The 26,537-nt window shown below is 42.8% G+C and overlaps 1 protein-coding gene across 1 annotated transcript in view; it reads right to left on the bottom strand.

Moving 5' to 3' along the window:
* The window catches only part of Ednra (endothelin receptor type A), a 63,891-nt gene extending 39,078 nt beyond the window's left edge, over positions 1–24,813 (bottom strand). Inside the window, exons 1-2 of the mRNA XM_028892882.2 lie at positions 24,464–24,813; positions 19,407–19,884 (exon numbers count right to left, since the gene is read on the bottom strand). Of these exons, the coding sequence (XP_028748715.1) occupies positions 19,407–19,829 (423 nt within the window). The 5' untranslated portion in view covers positions 19,830–19,884; positions 24,464–24,813. The remainder of the gene's footprint in view (positions 1–19,406; positions 19,885–24,463) is intronic.
* Positions 24,814–26,537: the final 1,724 nt, after the last annotated feature.

Raw genomic sequence — 26,537 nt, 5'->3', positions numbered from 1 at the left:
CAACTCCTGCCTGTGCTATTGCCCGGCTGGCACGATTTGGACCAGGTTTTCATATTGGCTTCTGTGATTTTCATTAATCTCTGTCAAAAAATGCAAGTGAAAATGAAATGGAAGACAGTTGTCACAGTTCACAAATTCGATTCTGGAAAAAAGCATAATCTGTTATCTCCATGGCAGCAGCCTCACTTTATTTTCAACCTCAAATGAAAATCTCTTCCAGGAAGATGGAAGTAATTTGGTTCCATTTGGAATATTTTGTGATATACAGTATGCTGGAAAATGTGCCATAGATTCTTTTTTCTAACAACAATAATTTAGTATGAAGATGAATGGACTTGACAATTTTCAGGTGGATGAATTCTGAAATAATGAGAGTGTAGAATTCACTGACTCTGAATGTACATTACTGATTGCCCCAGAGTAGGAAAATGTCTAGCATTATACTCTATTTTTTTGAATTAGTGTCTTCTTTATTTTTAAGCATAAGTAAACGATTTATCTTGAGCATTTTATTCTGAGACCCAATACATTTTCCAAATTTATTCTAATTTATTTCACTATTTTTACAAGCAACATTAGTGAAGCGAATGAGTGAGAGAGAGAGGGGGAGGGGAAGAGAGAGAGAGAGAGAGAGAGGGAGGGAGGGAGGGAGAGAACGGTACAGTTCACATGTGGAATTCAGAATTTGCTTCACACCCTGTTTAAGACAAGGTCTCTTTGTTGCTTTTCTGCTGTGCATGCCAGGCTAGTTGGCCCACAGTTCCTGGAGATCCTCCTGTCTCCACCTCCCAACCCATCCCAGGAGCACTGGGGTCACAGATGCATGCCACTGTGTCTGGCTTTTATGTGGGCTCTGCTAATTCAAATTCAGTTCCTCACACTTGTGTGGCAAGTGCTTTACTCAGGGGCCTGCATTTTCAACATTTTCCTTGGCATTGAAGAAAGGCAAGACAAAGGAAAGAAAATCTCCATTAAACAAACATGTTAGGAAGCAGAGATCCTTCACATTGTTAGTGGGAGCACAGGAAATGTAACTACTATGGAGACAAATTGGCAACAGTTGCCCAAGCAACCTGAATAGTAGCCCTGGGCTGCAGGGTCCTATGTGAGGAAGTTTCCCCTGTGCTCATCACACCTTTATTTACAAGTAGGATGTGCATGTTCATCTATAATCATAAAGCAAAAGATGGGCACAGATGATCGTATGAGCTATGATGCTCTCTCACATTGGAGGAGCGTGAAACCGCAAAAACAATGAAGTAACATTTTATATATTCTCAAAGACCTCTGGGATGTAACGACAAATGAAAAGACCAAGGTGCAGAATATTGATTAGGAAACTGGAACATGGAATGGGCAAGCAGGGGCGGAGTGGAGGGAGGTGGAGGGGAGGAGTAAGGGAGGGACTACTATAAGGAAACCCGTTACTTTGTCTACTAATTAACATCTAACTAACAACTAACTAACTAAACAGGAAAGCCAGGCACGATAGCTCATACCTATAATCCCAGAACTTGGGAAGCTAAGGCAAGAGGATTACCATGAGTTCAAGTCAAAGCTTGTCTAGGTCCAGAATAACACCCTGTCAAAACAAACAAACAAACAAACGAACAAACAACCCACCACTAGCCACATAAAAGAAACAGAAATGGGAAGACTGGTTCTCTGTGTGTGTCTATTCCTCAAAAAAAAAAAAAAAAAAAAAAAGGAAAATTTGAATTTTCTCTGAACACTTTTATCAAATGTAAAGACATAAATGGAGAAGGGGTAATCTGAAGAAAAAGTGGGCTTGGACCCAGATTCACAGACCCTGAAAAGCAATCCAATACTGTCTATGTCACTCATCACATATCCAGAAATTCTGGCTGAGTGAGGAATTTTATCAGATACTGTCAGCTCTAGAACCAGCTTTGTCTCCTGAGATTTCACAGGGAAACGAGATGTTCATCACCTCAGACAGTTCACCAGTGCACTGTAAACAAGGAATGAGTCTCAAATCCACAGGAGCCATGGATGACGCAGCAACCGGAGGCTGCTGCAGAGCTTCACTTGCAAGTAGGGTTGTGATGGTGTGATTGAGAAAGGCTCATATATCCGAATGGCTGGGACCCAGCCAGTGGAACTGTTTGGGAAGAATCAGAAGGTGTGGCCTTGTTGGAGGCAGTATGTCAGTAGGAGCAGGCTTTGAGGTCTCAAAACCCATGCTGTTTCCAGTCTCTGTCTCTCTGTCTCTCTCTCTCTGTCTCTCTCTGTATCTCTGTCCCTCTGTCTCTGTCTCTCTCTGTCTCTCTCTCTCTGCCTCTTGCTTGCAGATGCAGATTGAGATGTAAACTCTCAGCTACTGCTCCAGTGCCGTGCCTGCCTGCCTGCTGCCATGCTCCCTGACATGATGTCATGGACTCACCTTCTAAACTATAAGCCCCAAATAAACTCTTCTATAAATAAGTTGCCATTGTCATGGTGTCTTGTCACAACAATAGGACAGTAACTAAGACAATGGCTGATTGGAATGACCACCTCTGTGAAGTTATAAATAGCTGTGTTCTGGTTCTTCAGGTCCTTTCATAGCTGGATCCGTAGGTGTAATTCTTACACCCTGCACCTTACCCTCCTCAAATCCACACAGGATGATGTCTTTGGAATGCTAGCATCAAAGAGATGAGCCTTAGGAGTCTTCATCACCTGACTCTGCTCTCCTCCATCCATCCCCTGTAGTCTCCCCACTTCTCTCCAGCAGTGTGCAAAGGTCTGTGTGTACAGAGAACATTGTGCCACAGGGTTCCAGGCATGTGTGTGCACACCGTGGTAAGCCAGGAGCACAGCAGGCATTTCTCACCTCCACTGGCCTCCCCTCTTGCTGCCCCTTGGCCCTCCTTACAGCTGTGAAAGAAGTCCCTGACCTTTTCAGTATTAGTGGAGGAAAGCCCCTTCCTTTACTCACGATTATGTACTTGATTGGCCCATCCAAACAAATATGAAGTATAGAAACATTCATATTGAATATTTCAAGTTTGTAATTTTTTTATCCTTTAAGAGCTTTAGAGACTAATTACTGATTAGCATGAAACTTCTCTAAAGATAAGAGGGCTAAGTTTCCCTTCTTTCCCTTCCTAGAAACATGAATGCCACTTAAAACTCTGGCTGCCTGGTGTGCCTCTTCACTACCTGAAAGTCACCGTAATGAACATGGCTAAGCACTGGACAAAGTTGAAAACGTGTTCAGTTTTGGTGAGGCGTGACCAAATGTACTTGTGGATACTTCTACTTAGTATGTGGACTGCATTTAGATAAATTTGGTTTTGGGCATGCTGTGATGTACATTTTGCTGGTGGCTAAAAAGGAGTTATTTCTTTCAGATTTACGCTTATGTTTTATAATTTAGAAAGCTTTTACTATTAATCCCCTCGGCATACTCATCTTGTGTTAGTGTGGTGCAGTGACCGGATTACCGAGAACTGGGCACACCTGGGGCATGCCACTTTGCAAAAATAGCCTCAGAGAAATTGTCGGGAGAACTCCATCAACCTGACTGCTAGAGAAGTATCAGCTCTACCCAGCGCCTCCTAACCTGTGCTTCACGGGGTGTGCGCCTTATGGTTTACAAGGAATACTGTCTGTAAAAACTGAAGCCAAACTTTACTTCTCTCTGTATCTTTTGAGATTAATTTGACTGCTGGAACTTCAGCTGGATCTATTATTCTGGGAGAAAGATGTTTTCAAAGAGATGTTTTTATAGGTGTTTTACATTAAAAATTGTATATTTTTTTTCCTGTGTTCTATGGTTTCAAAATGTTCAACAAGCCAAGTGGCCTTTAGTCCTAGTACTTGGAAGGGAGAGGCAGTTGTATCTTGGTGAGTTAGAAGCTAGCCTGGTCTACACAGTGAGTTCCAGATTAGACAAAACTACATAGTGAGGTCCTATCACAAACAAACAAACAAACAAACAAATTCTAAAACGTCCCTGGGATTCAGACTAACTTTAATATTTGCCGGTATCATCAAAGAACGTGTAACTTGAACTCACAACTTTCCTCAGTTTCCCTCTGCTTTCTCAGATGCCTGGTCAGTGTGTGAGCTGACTTGAGGATTATCCACATGGGGAGAAATAACAGATTTCCTTGAAAGGAAGTGAAATACACAAAGTTTACAATAGGCTACATGGATAGCTAAAGTTTTTGAATCAGAAAAAAAAAATTCTTCCTAGAAAATTCTGCCTCCATTAGCCGGGCGGTGGTGGCGCACGCCTTTAATCCCAGCACTCGGAGCAGAGCAGTGGATCTCTGTGAGTTCGAGCCAGCCTGGCTACCAAGTGAGTTCCAGGAAAGGCGCAAAGCTACACAGAGAAACCCTGTCTCGAAAAAAAAAAAAAAAAAAAACCAAAAAAAAAAAAAAAAAAAATTCTGCCTCCATTATAATTCTGTACCATGTTCTGATATAGTTCCTCAAACTTGTTAATTAAAATATAAATGTATTAGTATAAAGAATTATGTTGTGTCTATTGAGTATATACCTATAATGCAACAGAAGTGCATACATGTGTGCATGTAAGAATACATATGTGTGTGCACAAGAACACATGTGAGAATGTCACATGTACACATCTCATAACAACTGAAAACTATTTAAGTCCCTATTCACAGAAAGAGATACTAACCCACAGTGAGAACGAATGAGCCATCGCCCAACACCAGCACATGATGACTGTCAGAGGCTTGATGGCGAACAAAGAAGTCACACACAGAATAATAGATCGCATGAGCTGAATCCGTAGAAATGAAGCAGAAAAGTGGACACACTCACATCACCAGAAGTCAGGAAAGGGCTTCTTCAGGGTTCCGATGGTGAGTGGGATGTCCTGGAGCTGAAAGCATTCTGTCTTGGTTACAGTGGTGTGCATGTGCTCACTTTGTGTCTTGGTTACAGTGGTGTGCATGTGCTCACTTTGTGTCTTGGTTACAGTGGTGTGCATGTGCTCACTGGGATGGAGTCAAGAGCTGTCAATGGAGCACACTTTTAGTATGTATCTGCTACAGGATGTCTAACATATTATGGCGCTTAAATGATGGGCTAGTACCGAAATTTTTATAGATATTTCTATAAACAAACAAATCTCTGGCAATAGTTGGGGAAAGACCCTTTAAGGAGAAATTCCAGTAACTCCAGACACTTAACTCTGAGAACTTAAGATTTAAGTCTTCCTGTGAGCTAAACCCTCACAGTGCTCAGGTCCCCCCCTTTTATTCTTTAACATGCATTCTGCAAAGTTCCTTTATATGACAAAAAAACACACATATACAGAGGCCAAACATTCCATATTTGGCAAAAAGGCATGCATCCAGGCAATGATTTTGGACAGTGTGAATATGCTCAAGACTTATTTTAAATTAGGGAAAATAATAAAATTCTCCATTAATTTGATTCAGTGAAACTATTTCATAGTAGGTATACTTTATGTGTGGGCCCCATAAGAGTGGGGGATTTGCCCCATTGTTCATGGTGATATGGATGGACTGAAATGTGTTATGTTGAGCAAAATAAGCTATGATGAGGTAAGGAGAGCAGTTTATCACCGTTAGAAGCTGGAAAATGGTCTCAGAGCAGAATAGGGGCTGCCAGGGAACAGGGGAGGGCAGCTGAGACTGAGAGGATGGCTAACGATCCAGACAGCTGCGAGGGAGGAGCTGGCAATGCTCTGTGGCTGTAAGAGTAGAGACCGCTGCGAAGACTCAGCTGTAGGCTGCAGACTAGGAGAAACGCGCCTGCTAGGGAGGATTCCCAGTGTTGCCAGCACAACCAATGGTGATGGATGCAGATAATGGGATCCTGTCATCACACAGTGCACCACAAATACTGAAATGCCTCTTTATCTTGTAAATACATACAGTGATCACATGCCAATTTAAAATAAAAATAACTTTAAAACTGAGGACTTTTGACTTTAACAATCAGTTCAGACATTTCCCTAGATGTCACCCATTACATTTCCACAGACTCCTTTAAATTCTTGTGCACCTGGTAAGCCCACGGGAAGGAAGCCTACAAAGAGAGCCTTCAGTTCTACCAGCCAAGCCCATGTTTCCATCTCAGTTGACAGGGTGCATGAGCCACAGACACTCATCATTCTGTAATGTGTCTAGAGACAAGTTGCCTGGCCTTTCAATTGCTAAATGAAACATTATGAGATGTTAGTTTGACCAGAAGTTTTTCTCTGAATGCGTGTCTAGGCAAGAGTTCATCCAAGAACTCAACCTTTCTTCTGAGTCTGTTTATTTATATTTTATTTTCCATGTTTTTTTTTTCTGTCACTGTCAAGACAATGAATATAGGGTACACGAGTCCTGATAACCAGGTACTCTGAGGCAGTGTGCAAGCCTTATGGCCCAGATGCAATATTGGAGAGAAATCTCTTGTGTCCACACTTTCCTTAAGAATATGCTATTTCCATTCTAAATACAGAACTGAACTGCTAGGGGCCGTGGGCTGTAGCTCAGTGGCAGAACACTTGCCTGATGTATTTGAGGGCCTGGGTTCCATTCCCAGTGCCATGAATAGATAGGTGAACAAATAAAGTTGAAAACTGTACATGAGAAGAAAGATGGATGGCTCTTGTCACCGAGGTCTTGGGAGCTGTGTTTCTGGGGTAGTATCGGTGTTTGGATGCATTTACTTTAGGAGGTGCTGGGAAGAGAAGTAGCTGTCACTGAGTTACGACAGAGCCTCTGGTGTCAAACCCTGGTGGTGACTCTGCACATGCATATTGCATGAATTCAGGAGATTTACTTAAATATTCTGTGCATCAGTTTTCCCATTTAACAGTGGCATGTTGTAAACTTCTTAGGGAGATAGCCTTAGCGAGCCTGACAGAGGGTGGACACTAAGTTTAGGGAATACCATTCTCAGAATAAATATCAGAATACTGGGCCCATGAGATGGCTCATTAGGTAATGGTGCTGGCCACCAAGTCTGCCAACCCGAGTTTGATCCCTGAAGCCCAGATGGTGGAAGGAGGCTGAGTCCCACAAGTTGTCCTCTGACCTCCACACTGCGTGATGGCATGAGCCCACACACAGTAAATAAATAAATGCCTGTAAGAAGATTGGCACACATAACATCTTCTATGGTAGCCCATTTCTGCTTTATTAATGTGGAGATGCTTCTCAACATTACATCTGGGATGCTCTCATTAGAGTCCAAACCAGACCATGCCTCCCTCACAGACCTATTCTCATACTTCCTAGCCCATTCAGAGAAGAAAGCCAGGGACTTCACAAAGACTTGGAGATAGATGGACCATGTTTCCGACTTTATCCATCTTACTTTATTACAGTCCAGTTCCCCATATAAAGTTTTGTTCTTCCTCTACCTGCTTTACAATTTATATATCAGTATATATTTTCTTTCCCCATTTTACTATACACACAAATCACTCCCGATTTATGCCTATTATCTATTCATAGGTAATTATTAATCATGTCTCCTTTAACTCAGAACTGTCCCGACTTAGACAAGTGCCAGCCTCTGTTAGGCTCTTGTGATCCGCCTTTCTCGCTTGTCACACCCTCCATCCTGTTCACCCCACTACCACTCTGTCTCTCCTGTGGGACATCAGGGCTGCCTTGCTTTCTTTTAACCTTCTGGGTATAATCATGTTACAGGGCCTGTGACCTCCCTGACTCCTGTACCTAGATAGCCAGCAAAGTTTGTTCCCCCATCCTTCCCCACCCCTCCCCACCCCTCCCACCCCTCCCCCTTTCTCTTCCTTTCCTGTCTTTTTCTTTTTTGAGAGAGGGTCTTAATGTGGTTCACACTGGCCTTGAATTCTGTATGTAGTTGAGAAAGACCTTAAACCTGAAATGCCTCTACTTCCCAAGTGCTGGGATTACAGGTGTGTGCCTCCACAGTTTTTTTATTTTATTTGTTTTTATTATTTAAAACTATTTTTAAATGTAAATATATTTCGTTAATTTTCTTCCCCTTCTGAGTCCTCCCAAATCCTCTCCTCCTTCCTACTCTCCCAACTTTAAGTTTTTTTTCTCAAAAAAAAAAAAAAACCCAAAAAAACCAAAACCCAAAAACACAATACAACAAATGCCCCAAACCTAGAAAACAAAATACAACACCCAAAGAGACAGACCTGTGGTGCTGTAGACAGACCCAGACCTTCGCGTATCCCAGGCAGGCACTCCACTCCATTACACCGTCAGTTCCCCATAGACGTTTCTATTCCGTTGTAACTTAAGGCCCTTCCTCTACCCACTTTACAATGAATATAGTTTCTTTCTTCTTTCTCATTTTATTGTTCTCAGCATTTGTCCTAGATACATATTTACTTATTTATCTCCCTCTATCTGTTCTTCTTTCGTATCTAAGCTCCACAAGGGTGAGGATGTCTATGTGTTTTGTTTGCTATTATTTCCCCAATGTCTTTATTGTACAGTAAATGAAGAACATTTAGGAAATAAAATTCTGTTTTTTTTTTTTTAGCTGAGGATCGAACCCAGGGCCTTGCACTTGCTAGGCAAGTGCTCTACCACTGAGCTAAATCCCCAAGCCAGGAAATATAATCCTAATGAAACTCAATAATCAAATCGTTAATTATTTGCCATCCCTCTTGCCTGTGAACACAAACTTGAATGAACTGGAGTCCTGTTTTGAGTAACCTGTCCCTTCTCTACTCACGTTTTTTTATGTGTAGAGTGTTCTGCCTGTGTGCATGTCTGTGCATCCTGGTGCCCAAGAAGAGCATGAAAGGCATGGCTTCCCTGGAACCAGGATTACAGATGGTTTGAACTGTCACGTGAGTGCTGGAATCAAACTCAGATCCTCAGCAAGGGCAGACATTACTCTAACCCACGAGTGATCTCCCCAGCCGCAAGCCCTGAGTTTAAGCAAGAGTCATGGAAAGTTTGAAGTCTGCCTCTACTATTCGTAGGATTCTATGGCAAGTTGTTTAAAAATCTAGATGCTGGTGAAAGAGGAATTTAGAGTCTAAATTCACACTAATATGTGTGCAATTGATAGGAAGGCTTTCTGGGGACATATCTGCTTCAGGATTCTGAAGTCAAGGAACACAGTAGAGGAGAGTTCAAACTCTCTAAATTTAAATGAACACTGTTGATGCTGAAATTTAGATACAAGACTATCAACAATTTACACCGAATGACACATTCAGTTTTATTATTGCACTTAGTTTCAGCAGTTAACTTCTCAGTGCAGATGTTTGTCTAGAACAGCTGGCCCCAGTTAAAAACAAAACTGTAGATACAGGAAGTCATCGTCATCACTCCCAAGAGAGCATGGTGGGTCCAGAAGGAGTCTTAGAATCCCAGGAGGTGTCAGGTCTATTCTGATGAGACTTCTTACAACAGTCCACGTTTGTCTTGCTAGACTAACATCAGCTTCAGAGGCTGCACATTCCGTCCTCTCCCATTCACCTTACTTTGCACAGTCCACACTAACTGTATCACCTTCTGCAACTCACAATCTTACACCACAAAACTACATCAGAACCAAAAAGCTAGCCTGTCTGCTTTTACCCATCAGAATACTGAAATCAAGGCAACACCACACACACACACACACACACACACACACACACACACACACACACACACGCATGCACGCGCGTGTGCACAAACACACACACACACGCACGCACGCACGCACATGTACATTACATAAAAATTATTTTCTAAACTGTTTCCACATGTGCATTTTATGTTCAGTATGGAATAAAGCAAACTCTGGTAATGAGGTAAACTCTTTGATGGAGGAATCCCATCAGCCACGGCTCCCTTTACCTCTCAGCACCTCCCAACAATGATGGAAACCATCGTCCCCTCCTTGGCCAGGGGAAGAGTCCTGCAGTACGGACAGCTTCCATCCCCCCAGCTGAAGTGGGGGAAGCTGTGCTGTAGGCAGATGCCAAGGGTTAGAGGCGCAGCCCCACATGAGAATAATTACATCACGTGACCATGAGAGAAAGCAATGAGGTTCCCAGACACAGGAAATGAGCAGTCAGAGGAGAAGGGGGTAGACCTGGACAGGGTTCTGAAGTCTGTCCAGACAGCAACTTCCTCACAACAAACAGAAAACTGGCTAATAAATTATCACTGTCATTTCATGTGTCCATTTATTCTTAAATAAGTCATTTAGATGGACTTTTGCAACGAGCATGTCTTCACAATGCCAGAAACGTAACTCATTCCCTATTCTCTGAAAAGCAAATGAAATGTTTTGTTATATGAATGTTTATTTTGATATTCTAAATCACTTGTAGGTTTAAATATAATTATCTAAACCACATCATAAATAAGTTTAAATAATCAGTATTGCATGGTAATTTTAGAGATTTTTTCCACTGGTTATATATTCCCAAAGAGAGGAAATCATATAGCATAATTCCTGAGCCATAGGAAAGGAATTCTTGGCCTCCAGAAACAAAGGGATGGGGGTCTATTCTGTCTCAGTGTGGAATTCTGTTTCTCACAAGTTTTTCTCAGATTTATGAGCTCTAAGACATTCTGATTTGTGGGGGCAGGGAAGTAGATAGTCAATAAATTCAGTAATCAAGTCTGCTTTTAGGTCTGGGAGAAAAACAGTCTAATAGAGCTGGGCCAGGAGAATCTCTGTGAGTTCGAAGCCAGCCTGGGCTACCAAGTGAGTTCCAGGAAAGGTGCAAAGCTACACAGAGAAACCCTGTCTCGAACAACTAAAAAAAACAAAAACAAAAACAAAAACAAACAAACAAAAAAAACCAGTCTAATAGAGTCAACTACAGTTGCTTAAAAAAAAAAACCCTCATTCATCAAGTGTCTTAAGATAGGCATAGGAGATGCAATGATCTGTGGGAATGATGGCAACTTGCCTCGAGGAACTTGCAGGCAAGCAAATACATTGGCAAATACAATGGAGCGTGTGTTAAGTGTTCTCACAGGGTTAATGGAGGGTGTCGTGGGGCACATGAGGAAGCAGTAAACCTAGTCTGGGTCATGAATAGCTGCCAGAGAGAGATTCTGAGGCTGAGCTCTGAAATACAAAGTGTAATAAGCCCAGAAGAGGCACGAGGGACATTTATTTGAGGTGGATGGAGCACCTTGAGATCTTGGGTAGGTCAGGTAGCTGGAGAAGATAGAGGCGTAGAGAGACAGGTGCCGGAGAGGAGGCATGTATGGCTGGATTTAGTGCACCAGCGAGGGGCAGAGATCTTGACCAAAGGAAGTGGTTCTCTCTGTTAAAGTTTGGGGGCAGCTTCTGCAACTGATTTCATGATTATAGCACTACTACTGACATGAGTGGAAAAGGCCTGCTTTTCTCTGTGAAGGTGCAGTGGAAGGAAACGTGATCACCACATATGGGATCTGATGGGTAGCTTAACTTGAAAAATAGGATGTGTAGACAGCAGGTACCTAGTCTATAAATGAAGAATCCTTTTGTTAAGTCATCGTCATAATCATCATCATCACCACCACCACCACCACCACCATCATCATCACCACCACCACCACCACCATCATCATCATCACCACCACCATCATAATCTGAAGTCTCAGAAAAGTCAATTATAGGGCTGGATGCTCTTCCAGAGAACCTGAGTTCGATTCCCAGCACCCACATGGCAGCTCACAACTGTCTATAATCCAGCTCCAAGTGATTTGACACCCTCACATAGATATACATGCAGGCAAAACACCAATCCACATAAAATAAAAATAAATAAGTGATTTTTAAAAGAAAAGAAAAAGTCGATTAGAAGTTCATCTCAACAGTCAAGGCTCCCGTCAAATCAGAACACGCATTACTGAACATCTATGTTTGAGGTAGTTGATGTATAAGTATGACCACTTACATCTGAGACCCAAACTGTCTTGGTGATTGGCTGTGCCATGAAATGACATTTGTACCACTCTCTCAAAAACATGAGTTCTAGAGCACCAGATGCCAGAGACTGGGTGAATATGGAGAGTAATTGGCCTTAGGTAAAAGCCTTTCATTTCTGGTCTGTTCAGATCCTCTGCCAGAGAGAGGCCCTGGGAGCCTTGGCTTCCCATTGCAAAATACTCGTGAGGATTTCATGTAGAAACTGCGTTTGCTTACTTTTGGTTGGTGCTCTCAGTAAGGGGTGGTTGCTTACAGTAGGACAGAGTCAGTAGGCACCATTATACTCTGGGATTCTCAAGAAATCATCATCATTCATCTTCTTCTTCTTCTTCTTCTTCTTCTTCTTCTTCTTCTTCTTCTTCTTCTTCTTCTTCTTCTTCTTCTTTATTTTTTGTTTTGTTTTTGTTTTCCGAGACAGGGTTTTTCTGCATAGCTTTGGAGCCTGTCCTGGATCTTGCTCTGTAGACCAGGCTGTCCTCGAACTCACAGAGATCTGCCTGGCTTTGCCTCTCGAGTGCTGGGATTAAAGGCGTGCACCACCATGGCCCGGCCACGAACCTACTTCTTGATATGTGCTAAATGGAGGCATTATTCACCTACCAAACTATCTAAAGAGCACCACAGTTTCAGCTTGTCACTACCGGAGGACCTGGACACTAAGCTCAACTTTTTGCCTCTCCTCATGACCTAACTCTCACTTGTCTTACCCTGTTTCTCTCATACATATGGTTTCTCTCATTCTTGTTTCTGCTTAAAAGGCAAGGCGCAGTGGCTTATGGGAACATCTGTGTGAACATCTGGGTAAATTATTATCCTGAAACTACATGCTGCCAAGCTTTGGCCCACCCACAAACTTCACTTTTGAGGTTTCTACTTTATTACCAATCATAACTCATATACTGACAGGCAATACTACCTGAAATAAATATAATTTCATGTCATTAAAGAATAAAAGTTATTATGTTCTATGTTTCTAACCAATGATAATGGGGGATTAGTTTTGATCCTCAAATGCAGAGATGATGCTTGCACTGTGTTGCCCTCCTAAAATGTAAATGCTTTGTGAACAAATATTGATATACTTGGCTAAATTTTATATTTATTGAATTTGGGATATTAGACAATGCATTTTCCTGGCAAACTGAATCCATCTCCAGCTTATCCAGTACGGGCACAAGCCTGGGCACAGGGAAGATCATGCAAGCTCCCCCCGGCCCCCCCCGCTGCCGTTTTGTTTTTATTAGTCTTCTTTTGCAATTATGGCATTATCTGCTTTTTGAGCAACTAAAAATTAGAGTTGGCGCTGGTCAAGTTTGTCATAGCTGTCCCTCAGCACTACACACGGCCCTCGTGTGTCTGAAGACCCAGAAGCCACCTGGCATTCATTTGCATTCCGTGTGCCGTCTGCTTCACATTCTGTTTTGTAAGATTTTGTGATTTTTCTCTTGTCATTCATGTGTGAGGGTGTGCTTCCAAGCAAAGTCTGGAGACGTTTCTCTTAAGGTTTTGATTTATTTCTTCCTAATGCCATGTATACACGTCACACCTAACCCAGTTGTTTATTTGAGATCTTTAAATGCCTTGACAGCCACTATTTGGGGTCAAGCTCATTGATACATATGCCCAGAGACCATGGAAAGCGCCAATGCCTGCTACACGGCTGGTGTCAGATGGGAAACAGCTCAGTTATGTGACCCTTGTTTTCCATCAGCTGCTCTGTGAAACACTCCTGTACAACCTAGAGAAGAGTATGACAGAACAACATGGAGACAGCTTCACTGCTACTGTCTCTTAAGTTCACAGTAATGCTGTTTTCTTTCCTCAGAAGAGGATTGAGATAACTATTTAAATACTTAATATTTAAATAATTTTAAAAGTTTAATTTGTAAAACTCAAATTGGTCCACTGACTCATATTACATTTAAAAAACAGGACTTAAACAACTACAGTCATGTGATGTGAAAGCACCATGACCACACTGTCTATATTGCTTCAAATTTTAACAAGGTGCATCAATTATGAGAGTCCCCAGAGTGAAGAACCATGGAGTCGGACAACGATGCGTCAATCTATCACTACATGAATAATATAAATTGTATTTGGATTTCTACAATAGTCAGAACTCTCTCAGCTAACATGACTCACCATCTGGTAGAAATGAAGCTTAGTGTGGTGATTGGCAGGAGCAACTTGAAGATAACCATCCCCTTCCTCTTGCCCCTCCCCTCCTCTCACCCTGCCCCTCCTTTGGCCCCTCCCCTCCGCTTCCCCAGCAGCTGTACCTATTAGTTTGCCAAGAAATTGCTTTGCACAGGGCTGTGTCTACAGAGCATTCTTCAGACAGAACAGAAGCAGGGAGTTAGTTTAGAGATGGTTAGTCACTCTTTTGAACAAAGATGAGCTAGCTAACCAATGTCTACACACGAATAATCAAGAATTAATGAGAACATTCACCAATAATCAACTGAGACTAAAGAGTCAAATTTTGACCAAAAGTCATGGCAATCTTTTAAAATCTATCATTGAAGAAGGTTATCACAGGAAAGTGAAGTGTTAAGTGTTCATGACAACTCATAAGTGGAAAATTAAGAACTTTTTAAGAGAAAAAAGTAAATTTTGAAGCATATGCTAAACATTTTAAATTAATTATGCGTTTTCAACTTTGCTTCATAGTTTAGCTCCAAAATTCTGTTTTTATGTTCAAACTAAAATCACATGCATTCATACTTATTCCAAGGAAAGAAAGAGTATGTGATTTTTTTTTCCTTTTTCCTTGAGGTGTTTTATTTTATTTTATTTTTTTCCAAAATGCAGGTTCTATTTTATTTGAAATGTGCATTTTCATGGATGTTCTCTGTAGCTCTGAGGCACTTGGATAAGCTGAGCAACCTCTGGCATCTTGAATTTCAGCATCTTTTTGGTAAGAGTGGAGCATCATATAACAAATTCTCTAAGGACTGTTTCTCTTCTTTTGTTTGAGGGCTGATTCTTGCCTCACTCAAAAATACTTTCTATAACTGCAAGGATCATTTCCCACCCCATGGTAGCAACATGTTCTACTGGCATGTATAGCCGGAAAGTTTCTCTGGTTCCACCAGGCCCCTGCAGTCCCATGGCCAGCTTATAAAATAATCACTCAGAAGCTTAATACCATTTATAACTGCTCGGCCAATAGCTCAGGTTTATTATTGACTAGCTCTTACACTTAAGTTTAACCCGTAATTCTTTTTTTTTTTTTGTTTTAACTTTTTTACTATTAGCAACACACTGCTGTAAACCCTCATGTACATGTTTCATAGGTGCACACCCTCAGTAGTTCGAGGATATATTCCTAAGGGTAGAATTGTTGAGCAACAGAGCAACAATGTTTTGCATTTTGACCAACCACCAAACTGTTTTGCCAAAGTGGCACACCATTCCACAATCTCACCAAATCCCTGTTTCCAAGGCTCTGTTTTTGTACAAAAGCATTCAATCATTCTGTCAGACCAAACCAGGAAAAGTAAGCTATAGTTCAGAGCTGCTCCACTCCATTTACTATGCAAAGCCATTCCTGGCGTTTGCAACTCTCAGCCCCTTCGAGCATTCCTGCAGTGTTCACCTTTTCCTCCACCACTCTCTCTTTTCTTCCTTTTTTTCTGGTTTATTCCTATCCATTACAAATGTATAAAAAATCCTCCATCAACGCTGCTGATAGCAGCAGAACCCTGAGAAACATACCCTTGGTTTGCCCCAGAAAAGGAACACATATTGCACTGTAAAGTTTATAAAATTGGCGCAAAACATTGTGATAATGTTACAATACCAGTTTTAAGAGTTCAGTGACTAATGGGGAGCCGATGGGATACATGCAGAACTGTGAAAGCGATCTCACTTAGCCAGCTGTACACGTAGACTGTAAATCTACATTCAGATCATTTCTGATCTAAGACTATCATCTCAGTTTATCTGTTGAGGTCAACCAGGAAACCCTAGAATATACCTTGATTTTTGCAAAAAACAAAATAGGGGGAGGGGTTTTTTCAGCATTTCAGTCCACGAGTAACAGTATCCTAACAGGTAAAGTGTTCTCTCACTGTCAACATAGAATGAACTGCTGCTGGAGGTCAACTTGGGCTTTACTTTGCATTAGCGCTTACATGCATAGTAGTCCAAGTTGTTGACCTCATGACTTTAAAAAGTAACTCTAAAAAAGTAAAATGGCCCTTCTTGGAAGACTAAAGAAAGACATCCAGCCATAGTTGTAAAAAAGTCTCATCAAAACAATATATCCTTTTATGAATTACGCCCCAATTAAAAAAAAAAAAAAGTAGCCCCAAATAAGAAGCAGCTCTGAAAAAGAAAATATAACTTAAGATATTTGAAAAAAACAAGGTGAATACAGGTTCAAAAATAATTAAGATACATTTTCTTAAGGCTACCTAGAATTAGGCTTTAAAGAATTCTACCATTTCAAGTTTACCACTAGTTACTAGATACCTATTTACAAGCAAGATGTTCACCTTTTTTGTTCCTTTATCAAGAGAAAAATCTACCTTCAGATTATGAGGGTGGTGATGGGGAGGGACTAGAAAACAAGATTCAAACAATCCCATGTAAATATCACATTTTTCAAATGGAAGAACTCCAAACTGCACTAGAAGATCCAATCACTAAGACACTTTCCATTGAAATGATTTAAGTACAACTACATGGCACCAAGGTTTAGGCCTAATATAGGCCTGACAACCAAGTCCTTGTTTTCTGGAAGAAAGGCCTCAAAAGTCCCACTCAATTCTACATAACAATACTTCAAAGATCAATTAAGTTTTCCTTTCCTTAATATTTTTGTTTTTGACTTCTAATCTTAAAGACTAGATTAAAACTTAGCTCATTTCCCAGAAGGCATTGCTTCCCTTTGCTCTATGAAAGAGTCCACCAAGACCTCTTCCTCAAAACCATCTAGCTCCCAGCCTCCAGCCTGTGCTTTCTCAACATCCTGAAAAAGTAATGTAGGTAAAATATGCTCATGAACATTAAAACTAGTTGTTAGAAAGACGTAACTAGCTTTATAATTTAAGTTTTAGAACATAAATACTTGCAGCTTAATCTGCACTGACAATGATTGTCGAAGCCTAGAATTCAACATTTACAAATTCTCATTCACACACACACAAACCACACTATTATCACACAATTGTGTCTTGAGAGAATCTTCTGCTTTTTAAATCTTTGGCCTCCCAGTCAATCCCAAGTTCAACCAACTTTTCCGAGTTCTGGTAGTTACCTGGACCACTGAGGCATTGCCACAAGACTTCTTCTCTTTTGAAACATCCTTTTTCTCTAGATATTAGGATAGCTACACCAGCTTGTTTCTTCTGTGGTGTATGTTGGTGTGGGATTATCTATTGCTTGATTTTTCATGGATGTGTTTAGCTTCTTTGGGTTGAATTTTCCCTTCTAGTGCTTTCTGTAGGGCTGGGTTTGTAGACAGGTATTGATTAAATCTGGTTTTATCCTGGAATATTTTGTTTATTCCGCCTATGGTGATTAAGAGTTTTGCTGGGTATAATAGTCTGGGTTGGCATCCGTGGTCTCTTAGTGTCTGCATGAGATTTGTCCATGATCTTCTCGCTTTCATAGTCTCTATTGAGTAGTCTGGTGTTATTCTGATGGGTTTACCTTTATATGTTACTTGGTCTTTTTCCTTTGCGGCTCTTAATATTTTTTCTTTGTTCTGTGTGTTTAGTGTTTTGATTATTATGTGGCGAGAGGACTTTTTTTTTGGATCCAGCCTATTCGTGATTTTTTTTTTGATTATTCATTGTCTAATTTCTCTACTTTTCCAAAAAGCCCATGGTACAACCTTGAAAATTATTAACATTCAAAAAATTACCAGCTGGGTGTTGTGGCACATGCCTTTGATCCCAGCACTCAGGAGGCAGAGGCCAGAGGATCTCTCTGAGTTCAAGGCCAGCCTGGTTTACATAGGGAGCTGCAGGAGAGCCCAGGCTAAACAGAGAAAGCCTGTCTCCAACACAAAACAAAACAAAACAAAACAAAACAAAACAAAACAAAACAAAACAAAACAAAACAAAACAAAACAAAACAACCAATTTTGCTTCTATCTTCAGTGCTAGAGCACTGTGCTGTGGTATTGTCATAAGATTTCACTGTGATTTAAACACATCTACTAGAAACGGGGAGGCTACTTCAGGCTACCCTGATACTCATAATTTAATTAGCAAAATACGTTTAAAGTAATAATTCAGAATTGTATCACTTAAAACAGTGGTTCTCAACCTTCCTAATGAGTGACCCTTCAATACAGTTCCTCATGTTGTGGTGGCCCACAGACATAAAATTATTTCGTTGCTACTTCATAACTGTAATCTTGCCACTGTTGTGAATCATAATATAAATATCTGATATGCAGGATATCTGATATCTAACCCCCAAAGGGGCCATGACCAAGGTTGAGAACCATTGACCTAGAATCATTTATTTCTGTGGCAGAGGAGGAGGAAAAGGAAGAGGGGGAGGAAAAGAAATAAGAGGAGGAGAGAAGGAAGATGGGGAGGAGGATGAGAAAGGGGAGGAGCCTGACTTCACACTACAGGAGGTGGGGGAGGAAAAGGAGTTGGAGGGGAAAGGGGGGAGAGAAGGAGAAGCGGAGAAATAAAGTCCGGGGAAAGCAGTTTCCTTGGGTTTAAGGTGAAGACATTTCTTAAAATGTGGCACACATGCTAATTTCATTTGACTTTTACTGTACTTAAATTTTTTCAGGAACTTCCCCTCACAATTACTACAGCAAATACAGAATATTTTGCTTCTTTTGGTTTTAGTTTATTTCTCTTAATACTCTCTAAGGTGGGATCTAAGGTGATCCCAGCCATGTTTAGGCCCTCATCTCCCCCCACGGATGCATCAACTTTCCTTCATGGTCTTTGAACCCCTGTTCCTAGCTCAGGGGAGGGCACAGCTGAAAAAGGGAAGGAGTAAACAGGGCTATTTTGCATGGTTTTAGTTAGCATTTCAGTCCTGGCCTTCTTTCTATCCATGGGTTTCATTATCTCCAGGTCACCAGATAGTGAGAGAAGCCAGCAAGCCCTTCAGCTCCAATCATCCACCCAGGCACTCAGACTAAAATAGAAGTTTTCCACTCGACGCTCTGCTGTGGGTATCTATTCTGAGCAGTATCCCATTGAAAGATAACCACAATTGAATATATATTTAACCTTATGTTCTTTGGGAGCTTGGTACATCTCACCCTAAAAACTCAAAAAACCTCCAATCACTGACTGCCCCAAGACCCCCCACGGAGCCAGCAAACTGAGTGCTGGCATGGGAACGCACTTCATGCCACAGAAACATCTTAAGGGTCATCCTAGAAATACTGTTTCGCCAACAGCTTAGTCAGAAAATAGTCTAATACATAGCAATAACAATCTTAAAACGTCAGTGAGCTATAAGATAGCAGAACTAAGTCTCCCAGTCAGAACAGAGCAAAGTGTCAGAGGTCAACAATGTCCACAGGAATTTCCTACCTTAAACACATTGATGGGGAGATCAATGACCACATAGATAAGGTCTCCCAGGGCCAGGCTGGCTATGAGAGCGTTGGGGCCATTCCTCATACATTTGTTCTGGTAAATGATCCTAAGCAGAGTTGCGTTCCCCACCATTCCCACGATGAAGATGGTGCAGGATATCACAGTGGTAATGTATTTGAAAGCTGATGTGACTTTAGTCTGCTGTGGGCAGTAGCTGTGCATTGAGCCATTGCTGGGCAGGGCCAAATTAGTAGGTGGATGAGTGGTACCCAGGAAGTTGAACTCTGTCCCCGGGTAAGGGGTGAAATTCTCCACAAGACTGCTTAGATTAGTGCTGTATCTCTCAGGGTTGTCACTGATTGCTCCTCCTACCAGGGCCAGCCAAAAGGATGCCGTGAGGCAAAAAGTATCCATCATAATGTGGATTTGAAGAAATGTCTTCTGTCGTTTTTTTTTTATACCTTTCTTTCACCTGGAAGAAAGGAAATATTATTATTATTATTATTATTATTATTATTATTATTATTATTTGGCTACAAAATCTAGCTGCCCCTAAAGATCATAGGTAATGAGTATTTACTAATTTAATGAAAATATAAGCCATATTTAGTAATTAGATATGATATGTCAGGATACCCATGACAGATCAAAATAAAAAAGGCCAAAGATACATTACAGCAAGAAATGACACCCCCACCCCAGTCCTGGCTCTAGCTACAGCTCTATCTGTATCTAGATCATAACACAAATATTCCTCAAAAATAGCAGTTTTTTTCTCTTTATTCAGGCTAATGAGAACCTGAATCTTCCAGAAGTGAGACAGAGAAAAAGGTAAAAGGGAAAGTTGATTCATATTGAGGCACAAAATAGAAGAATCTAATTCTGTGACTAAAAATTCATCATCCCCCAGTGAGTGGTGGTTTGCACATGATGGGAACAAGGCAACAGTTTAGTCTAGAGCATCAACAGTGCACTCTAGTGCATGAGCAGTGTAGCCTAGAGCACCAACAGTGCAGTCTAGAGCACCAACAGTGTAGTCTAGAGCATCAACAGTGCACTCTAGAGCATGAACAGTGTAGTCTAGAGCATCAACAGTATAGTCTAGAGCACCAACAGTATAGTCTAGAGCATGAACAGTGTAGTCTAGAGCATCAACAGTGCACTCTAGAGCATGAACAGTGTAGTCTAGAGCATCAACAGTGCACTCTAGAGCATGAACAGTGTAGTCTAGAGCATCAACAGTATAGTCTAGAGCACCAACAGTATAGTCTAGAGCATGAAAGTGTAGTCTAGAGCATCAACAGTATAGTCTAGAGCATGAACAGTGTAGTTTAGAGCATCAACAGTGCACTCTAGAGCATGAACAGTGCAGTCTAGAGCATCAACAGTACACTCTAGAGCATGAACAGTGCAGTCTAGAGCATCAACAATGTAGTCTAGAGCATTAACAGTGTAGTCTAGAGTGTTACAGTGTTCATTTGATGCAGAAGTCTGCTTAGCACCATGAATACATCTAACAATTCAAGTCTTAACAAACTGTGAATGACTGAGGGGTTGCAGGTGCAGCATTTGCTTTGTATACTCACACCTGCTCCATCTCCAGCACCACACAAAGAAAAAAAAAGATGACTGATGAAAAGATTTAGTTTGAAACACTTGGCCAAAGTCCACATATTTTAAACCCTCCTTCTATGCATTCGGAAACCACCATGACACCTGGCAATGGGCGCCATGTGAGTGACAGGCTTTCCCAGGCTAGTCACACTGTTTGGTGTGCCAACGGCTAGCTGGCTTTGTACTATCTTACAAGCATCCTTTCTAGCTAGATTTGTGAATATGTCATGTGTTGCTGCTGACTAGCCCATGTGATGGTCCCATGAAGTCATACACAGGTCCACCAAGAGGACAGGGAAGCTGAAGAAAAAGCCTGGTAGCTCGTGGAGGTCACAGATGGTGGCAAATCCACAACTCTGAGGTGGCTCCATCTGACTCCAAACCTGAGCTTTAACCGCTAAACCATTCCGTCTTTCATTTTCATGCCTAATTTGTGCCAACAACATACTGAAGATGACTCCAGAGTTTAGATGAGGCAACAGACTGGGAGGGGTGGTCAGGTGTTGTCAAAAGAACACTTGGCATTCATTTGCTTTGTCACTGCAAAGGGTACATTGTTGTAGGTTGTTTTTACTCTTTGGGGGGTCAGCCACCCAGCTCCCAAATAAATAACACCAGAGGCTTATTCTTAATTATGAATGTCTGGCCTTAGCTTGGCTTGTTTCTTGCCAGCTTTCCTTAACTTAACCCATCTGTCTTTTGCCTCTTGGTTTTTCTCGTTCTCTTCTGTAAATCTTACTCTTACTCTGTGGCTTGCTGTGTAGCTAGGTGGCTGGGTAGCTGGCTCCTGGAGTCCTCCTCCTTACTCCTTTTTCTCCCAGATTTCTCTTTCTATATATTCTCTCAGCCCCACCTATCCTTTCTTCTGCCTTGCTATTGGCTGTTCAGCTCTTTATTAGACCATCAGGTGTTTTAGACAGGCAAAGTAACACAGTTTCACAGAGTTAAACAAATACAACACAAACAAAAGTAACACACCTTAAAATAATATTCTACTACAGAACATGGTCCCTGTTACTCAGTAAATCTAGTTTTCTCCTCCAACACTTAAAGATAAGATACTAGAAAACTGAGGAAGGTTGGCCATGAGAGGGTAGCAATCAAAGGCAAATAGCTCCTTCTCGTTTGGTATTTTGTACCTTTTTAAAATTAATCTGTAAACGGAGACCATGACTTCATTTACGGGCAGTGGTGTGTGTATCTTGAGTATGTACAGATAATCCTAAGTTTTAAGACTAACATTCCTTTTCTGGAGTCTGCTCAAGGCTGTTGCCGACCACTTTTAGGGATTTTGGCAGTTGTCATGGGGCATCACTAAGTCCAGGCTTAGTCAACATGAGGACAAAATAAGACATATTGACTGGTATAGGAAGTTCAAGCCGAACACCCACTGAAGACCTTGTACTTTTGCTTCTTGAAACAAGAGCATTTCACACATTGCACCCGATGCCATTGTTTCTTGACCTGAGCTTTTGCCCTGCAGCAGCAGAACAATTGTCTACACTTCACTGGAGAGAAAATGAGTCCTGAGGTGCAGTGAGATGGCTTCACAGCCTCAAAGTGGCAGGACAGTCATCCCGTCTCCTAGCTGAGTTACAGGGTTTCACTTGCTGCTGATTTCAAACCGAGGGACCTGCATCCCCCTACCACCACCCCACTTCTGCTCACCCTAATTCTAAGTAGTTTACAGATTTCCTCTTCTGTGTCTTATAGTCCAGAGAATCTGGCTGAATTATTAGTAGGCCTACAAAATATCTTCATTTCCTTTCCCAGATGGAGACCAGCTTCCAAGCACAAAGCTTATTAAAGTCTGTCTCTTTGAATAATGAGGGGAGGCATAATTCTTTAATTTTGACTGCTTTGTGATGAAAGGTTCCTAGTTTCCCAATGGCAATGTAGTAGTTAGTAATAGTTTTCTTAAAAACGAGAGACAGCAGTCTTTTCCATAAACAGAATAGCTTCATGATCTGTTACGATCATCCCGCAGGTGACTTCATGGACCACTTGCTTATCATTGGCACTGTACCTCTCATGAAGTGCCTCACTGGTGCTCATAGGAGCTTGCTGCCTTCCTCCATCAGCTGATAGCTACAGACACGGAGCAGGTCAAAGCCACCACTTCTCTTTATGGTGTGAGCCAGATACAACTGAAACCTCCTTGCTTGCTTGCTTCCCCCAACCAAAACACTACCAAAGAACTCATTTCCCGGCACCTCTGTCAGCTCTCCACATCTAAGGGACATCTGTCAAAGACATGTGGACACCATATTGTCACAGAGTGGAAAGACCCAAAACCAAAGGAAAGAAACCTCTTTCAAATACACGCTTTCCCAAGGATGGGTCTGGGGCTCATTTTGGTGTGTTCGAGTCAAGCTTTGTTAGGCATCTTCTCTTGTAGTCAGCACAACTCTGGAGAAGCAGCCTACGTTCAGGCGGAAGGACATGTCTACAGATTCAGCGTTTCTCGTTTGTGGGTCTCAGATTTTAGAGTGCGTTAACAAACACTGAGTCCTTAGCACTTTACCTATTTAGCACATCAGACTCTCAGGATAAAAGTTCACTTGCCATTAGCAATTTGGAAATTCCCATGGCACCCAAACTGCACATGTTTAGAACAGGTAATTTGCAAGACACGGTTGCCAGGGTATTTCTCAGTTGGCCAACACTTTAAAACCATATGGGATGGTGGGGATGGGTGTCCATTAACAACTACAAGCAGAGAAAAAAATTAAAGAACTTTTTTTTTTCAAGTTCTCTGTGGTTTTGTTCTCTGACGCTCCTTGGTGGCACTGTCTGACTTTAATATGTCTTCACCCCATGTCTGCCAGGGTGAGGCCATTAGGGCGTTGTAAACAGAGGCGGCTTATCTACAAACGGCTGGTGTTCTGCACATGAAAGGCAACAAGTGCCCTTTAAAGGACAGCACAGAGCAAACAGCCCAGACGTCCAACAACAGAGTCTCAACACTAGCTGCAGTCGTGGTGTGAGAGGATTCACAGATATGGGATCTTCACAGTAAGTGTCCTTGGCGACGCACACCCAGGGTGCGGGATGCTAGGAGGCTGCAGTGGCCAGCTTCACCAGTAGGCTCTAGAGCAAGCTTTAGGCGTGATACCACTGAAAGTTCTTGCCTGCCTGTGGAGAAAGAGACACCCCTGGGCCAACTTCCTTTTCCTAAAAATCAGAGTCTCTCCTGGGGATGTAAAATGCTTTTGATCTGTGGTCAAAGCTCATCACCTCCACTCCACTCCCACCCCCTAGCGCTCGGCCCCTAGGAAGGCGACCCACACTGGGCGCCAGGGCAGGTAGGTGCCAGCCCCGCCGCGGCGTTTCGCGGGCGGTGCGCGACACCCCAGCTCCTCCTAGCCGATTGTCCCAGGATGCGACCCTGTCCCTTGTCCCAGTACTGATTCCCCTTAGGAAAGACTTGCACCGACCTGGGGGCTCCTCAGACGCAGACGGTGCCAGGTTCGCGCCTGGGCCAGACGGAGAGGGAGCGAGGGAAGGTGGCGCGCGGGGCGGCGGGTGGCCGCGGCTGAAGCACTGCGCCGACTTCGGGGAAACTCCCTCGGCAGGGCCCGGGTCCTCTGGGGGAGATCTCGCCCAGCCTGCAACCTCCGGAGACGATTCAGTGAATCAGAATGGCTCCCCACCTCCCCCGCACAGTCGCCAGGCCAGAGGAATGGGTGTGCGCTCGAGTCTTCCAAGCAAAAGCAAACTCCGGAGGAACACGCCTCCCGCGGTCCTTCCTAGACTCCACAGGCTTCCAGACCTTCCCCTCCACTCTGGGACCGAACTGCAGGAGCGTCCTATCCCGCCTCCCCTCGGGGGAGCAGCCACCAAGCTGCAAGGCTGCTGCCCCCGCCAGGCCCTGAAGGGCAGGAATCTTTAACTATTTCCTTCCTGAGATAAAGCTGGGGGTGGGTCTAGGAGGGGTAAGGGAGGGAGTAAGGAGGAACAGACCAGACTCAGAGTTGTGCCGGGCCTTAAAAAGAAACTCAAGGCACCAGGCGGCGGCGAGAACTGGAGGATTTGATCTGCAGGGGAAGCCAGGGCCCAAGGGTCGGGTCTCCTTTGTCCGCTGTCAGCTTTACTTAGCTTGTGAGTTAAGCTAAGTTAACTTCTCACCTTAGAGGAAGTTATGTCCTTGGGCCAAGTAGCCCTGCAAGACTACAAAGCCTTAGCTCAGGGCAGGGGGAAGCTGGAGAGACTGTGGAGGGTTCTCATGCATGCGCAGGGAAATGGTGATGCCCAAGTGACTGAAACGGTGATGGGGAGACCCTACAGAAGACGGTGTCAAGACTGTGTGATAAGATGAGGGTGTAGGAGCAGAGATGAGGGCCAAAAGCCATTGCATGTGAGCTGACACCTGGGTTCCTCAGAGAAGGGGGCTTGCTTGTATGGGTGCTGTATAACTCATTGGTTCTTTACAGTAACTGTGGTGGAATCGAACCTCAGTTTGTTCTTGGGACCTTAGGAAGAAGGGTGGACAGGACTTATATCTCCCCTGGGAAGGAATTTTGGCAACCTCACAGTGTGGTGGCCAAAAGAAATGTCCTGAGAGTGAGGAAGTAGAAACCGCCATCTATGTAAGGCCTCGGCCCAGGTACCGGCACCAGTGAACTATCGCTCAACTCGGTCAGCCACTGATCCGGTCAGCCACTGATCTGGTCAGCCACTGATCCGGTCAGCCACTGATCCCAGATCAAAGGTGATGGCGGAGAGGCCCCTCTTGTCAGTATGTGGAGGGTCAAAGAATTCAGGGGCCATTTTGTAAAACCATTAAAGAGATAACAGAATACCATGGTGGACAGGTATTAATGTTCTTCTAGTTCTGTTGGATCAGGCATTACCTTGTACATTAATCTGGTCTAACTATTACTTCTCCCGGAAGGAGAAATTGTCTCAGTTTTCACGGCCTTTTGTGCCTACAGCTTGGCAAGCTGACATTGTTTTCCAGGAAGAAAGTTGCTGCCTCCTCCCAGAAGAGGCAGTTCTTAACTTGGTATGTGAAATGTACTGGACCTCCGGCCCTACTCACCCCGAGGCCAGAAGCTTGAACAGCGGCCGTCTGTGTGACTGAACATGTCAGTCAGTCTAGTCTAGTCTCTGCTACAGCACTCCCAATGGCCCAATGGCTGGTCCCACCCTGGTATAGAACTAGTCATTAAAAATTCTCTTTCACACCCATTAGGATGGCCACTATTTAAACACAAATGAAACCAGAAAATACGAAGTGGCGTGGGTAGTGAGAAGCAAACTCCTGTCTTTTGTGGCCAGGAATAGAAAATAGATCAATGGCAGTGGAAGACAGACCGGTGTTCCTCAAGTAACTAAGCATAAAATTACTATGTGGTCTAGCATTCTGCTTCTGGATCTGTACACAAAATAGGCAGGAGCTGCTAGTTCTGTGAACAGCAAGGCGCAGGAGGCAGAGCAGTGGCAGGAACCTGCTTGGCTGGCCTCTTTCTTCAGCTTAGCTTCTGTGCCAGGGTTTAGAAAGAATTCCAC

The sequence above is a fragment of the Peromyscus leucopus genome, chromosome 5, assembly GCF_004664715.2.
Source record: "Peromyscus leucopus breed LL Stock chromosome 5, UCI_PerLeu_2.1, whole genome shotgun sequence".
NCBI lineage: Eukaryota > Metazoa > Chordata > Mammalia > Rodentia > Cricetidae > Peromyscus > Peromyscus leucopus.
The sequence above is the reverse complement of the archived record's forward strand: the minus strand, read 5'-3'. Positions and strand labels throughout refer to the sequence as shown.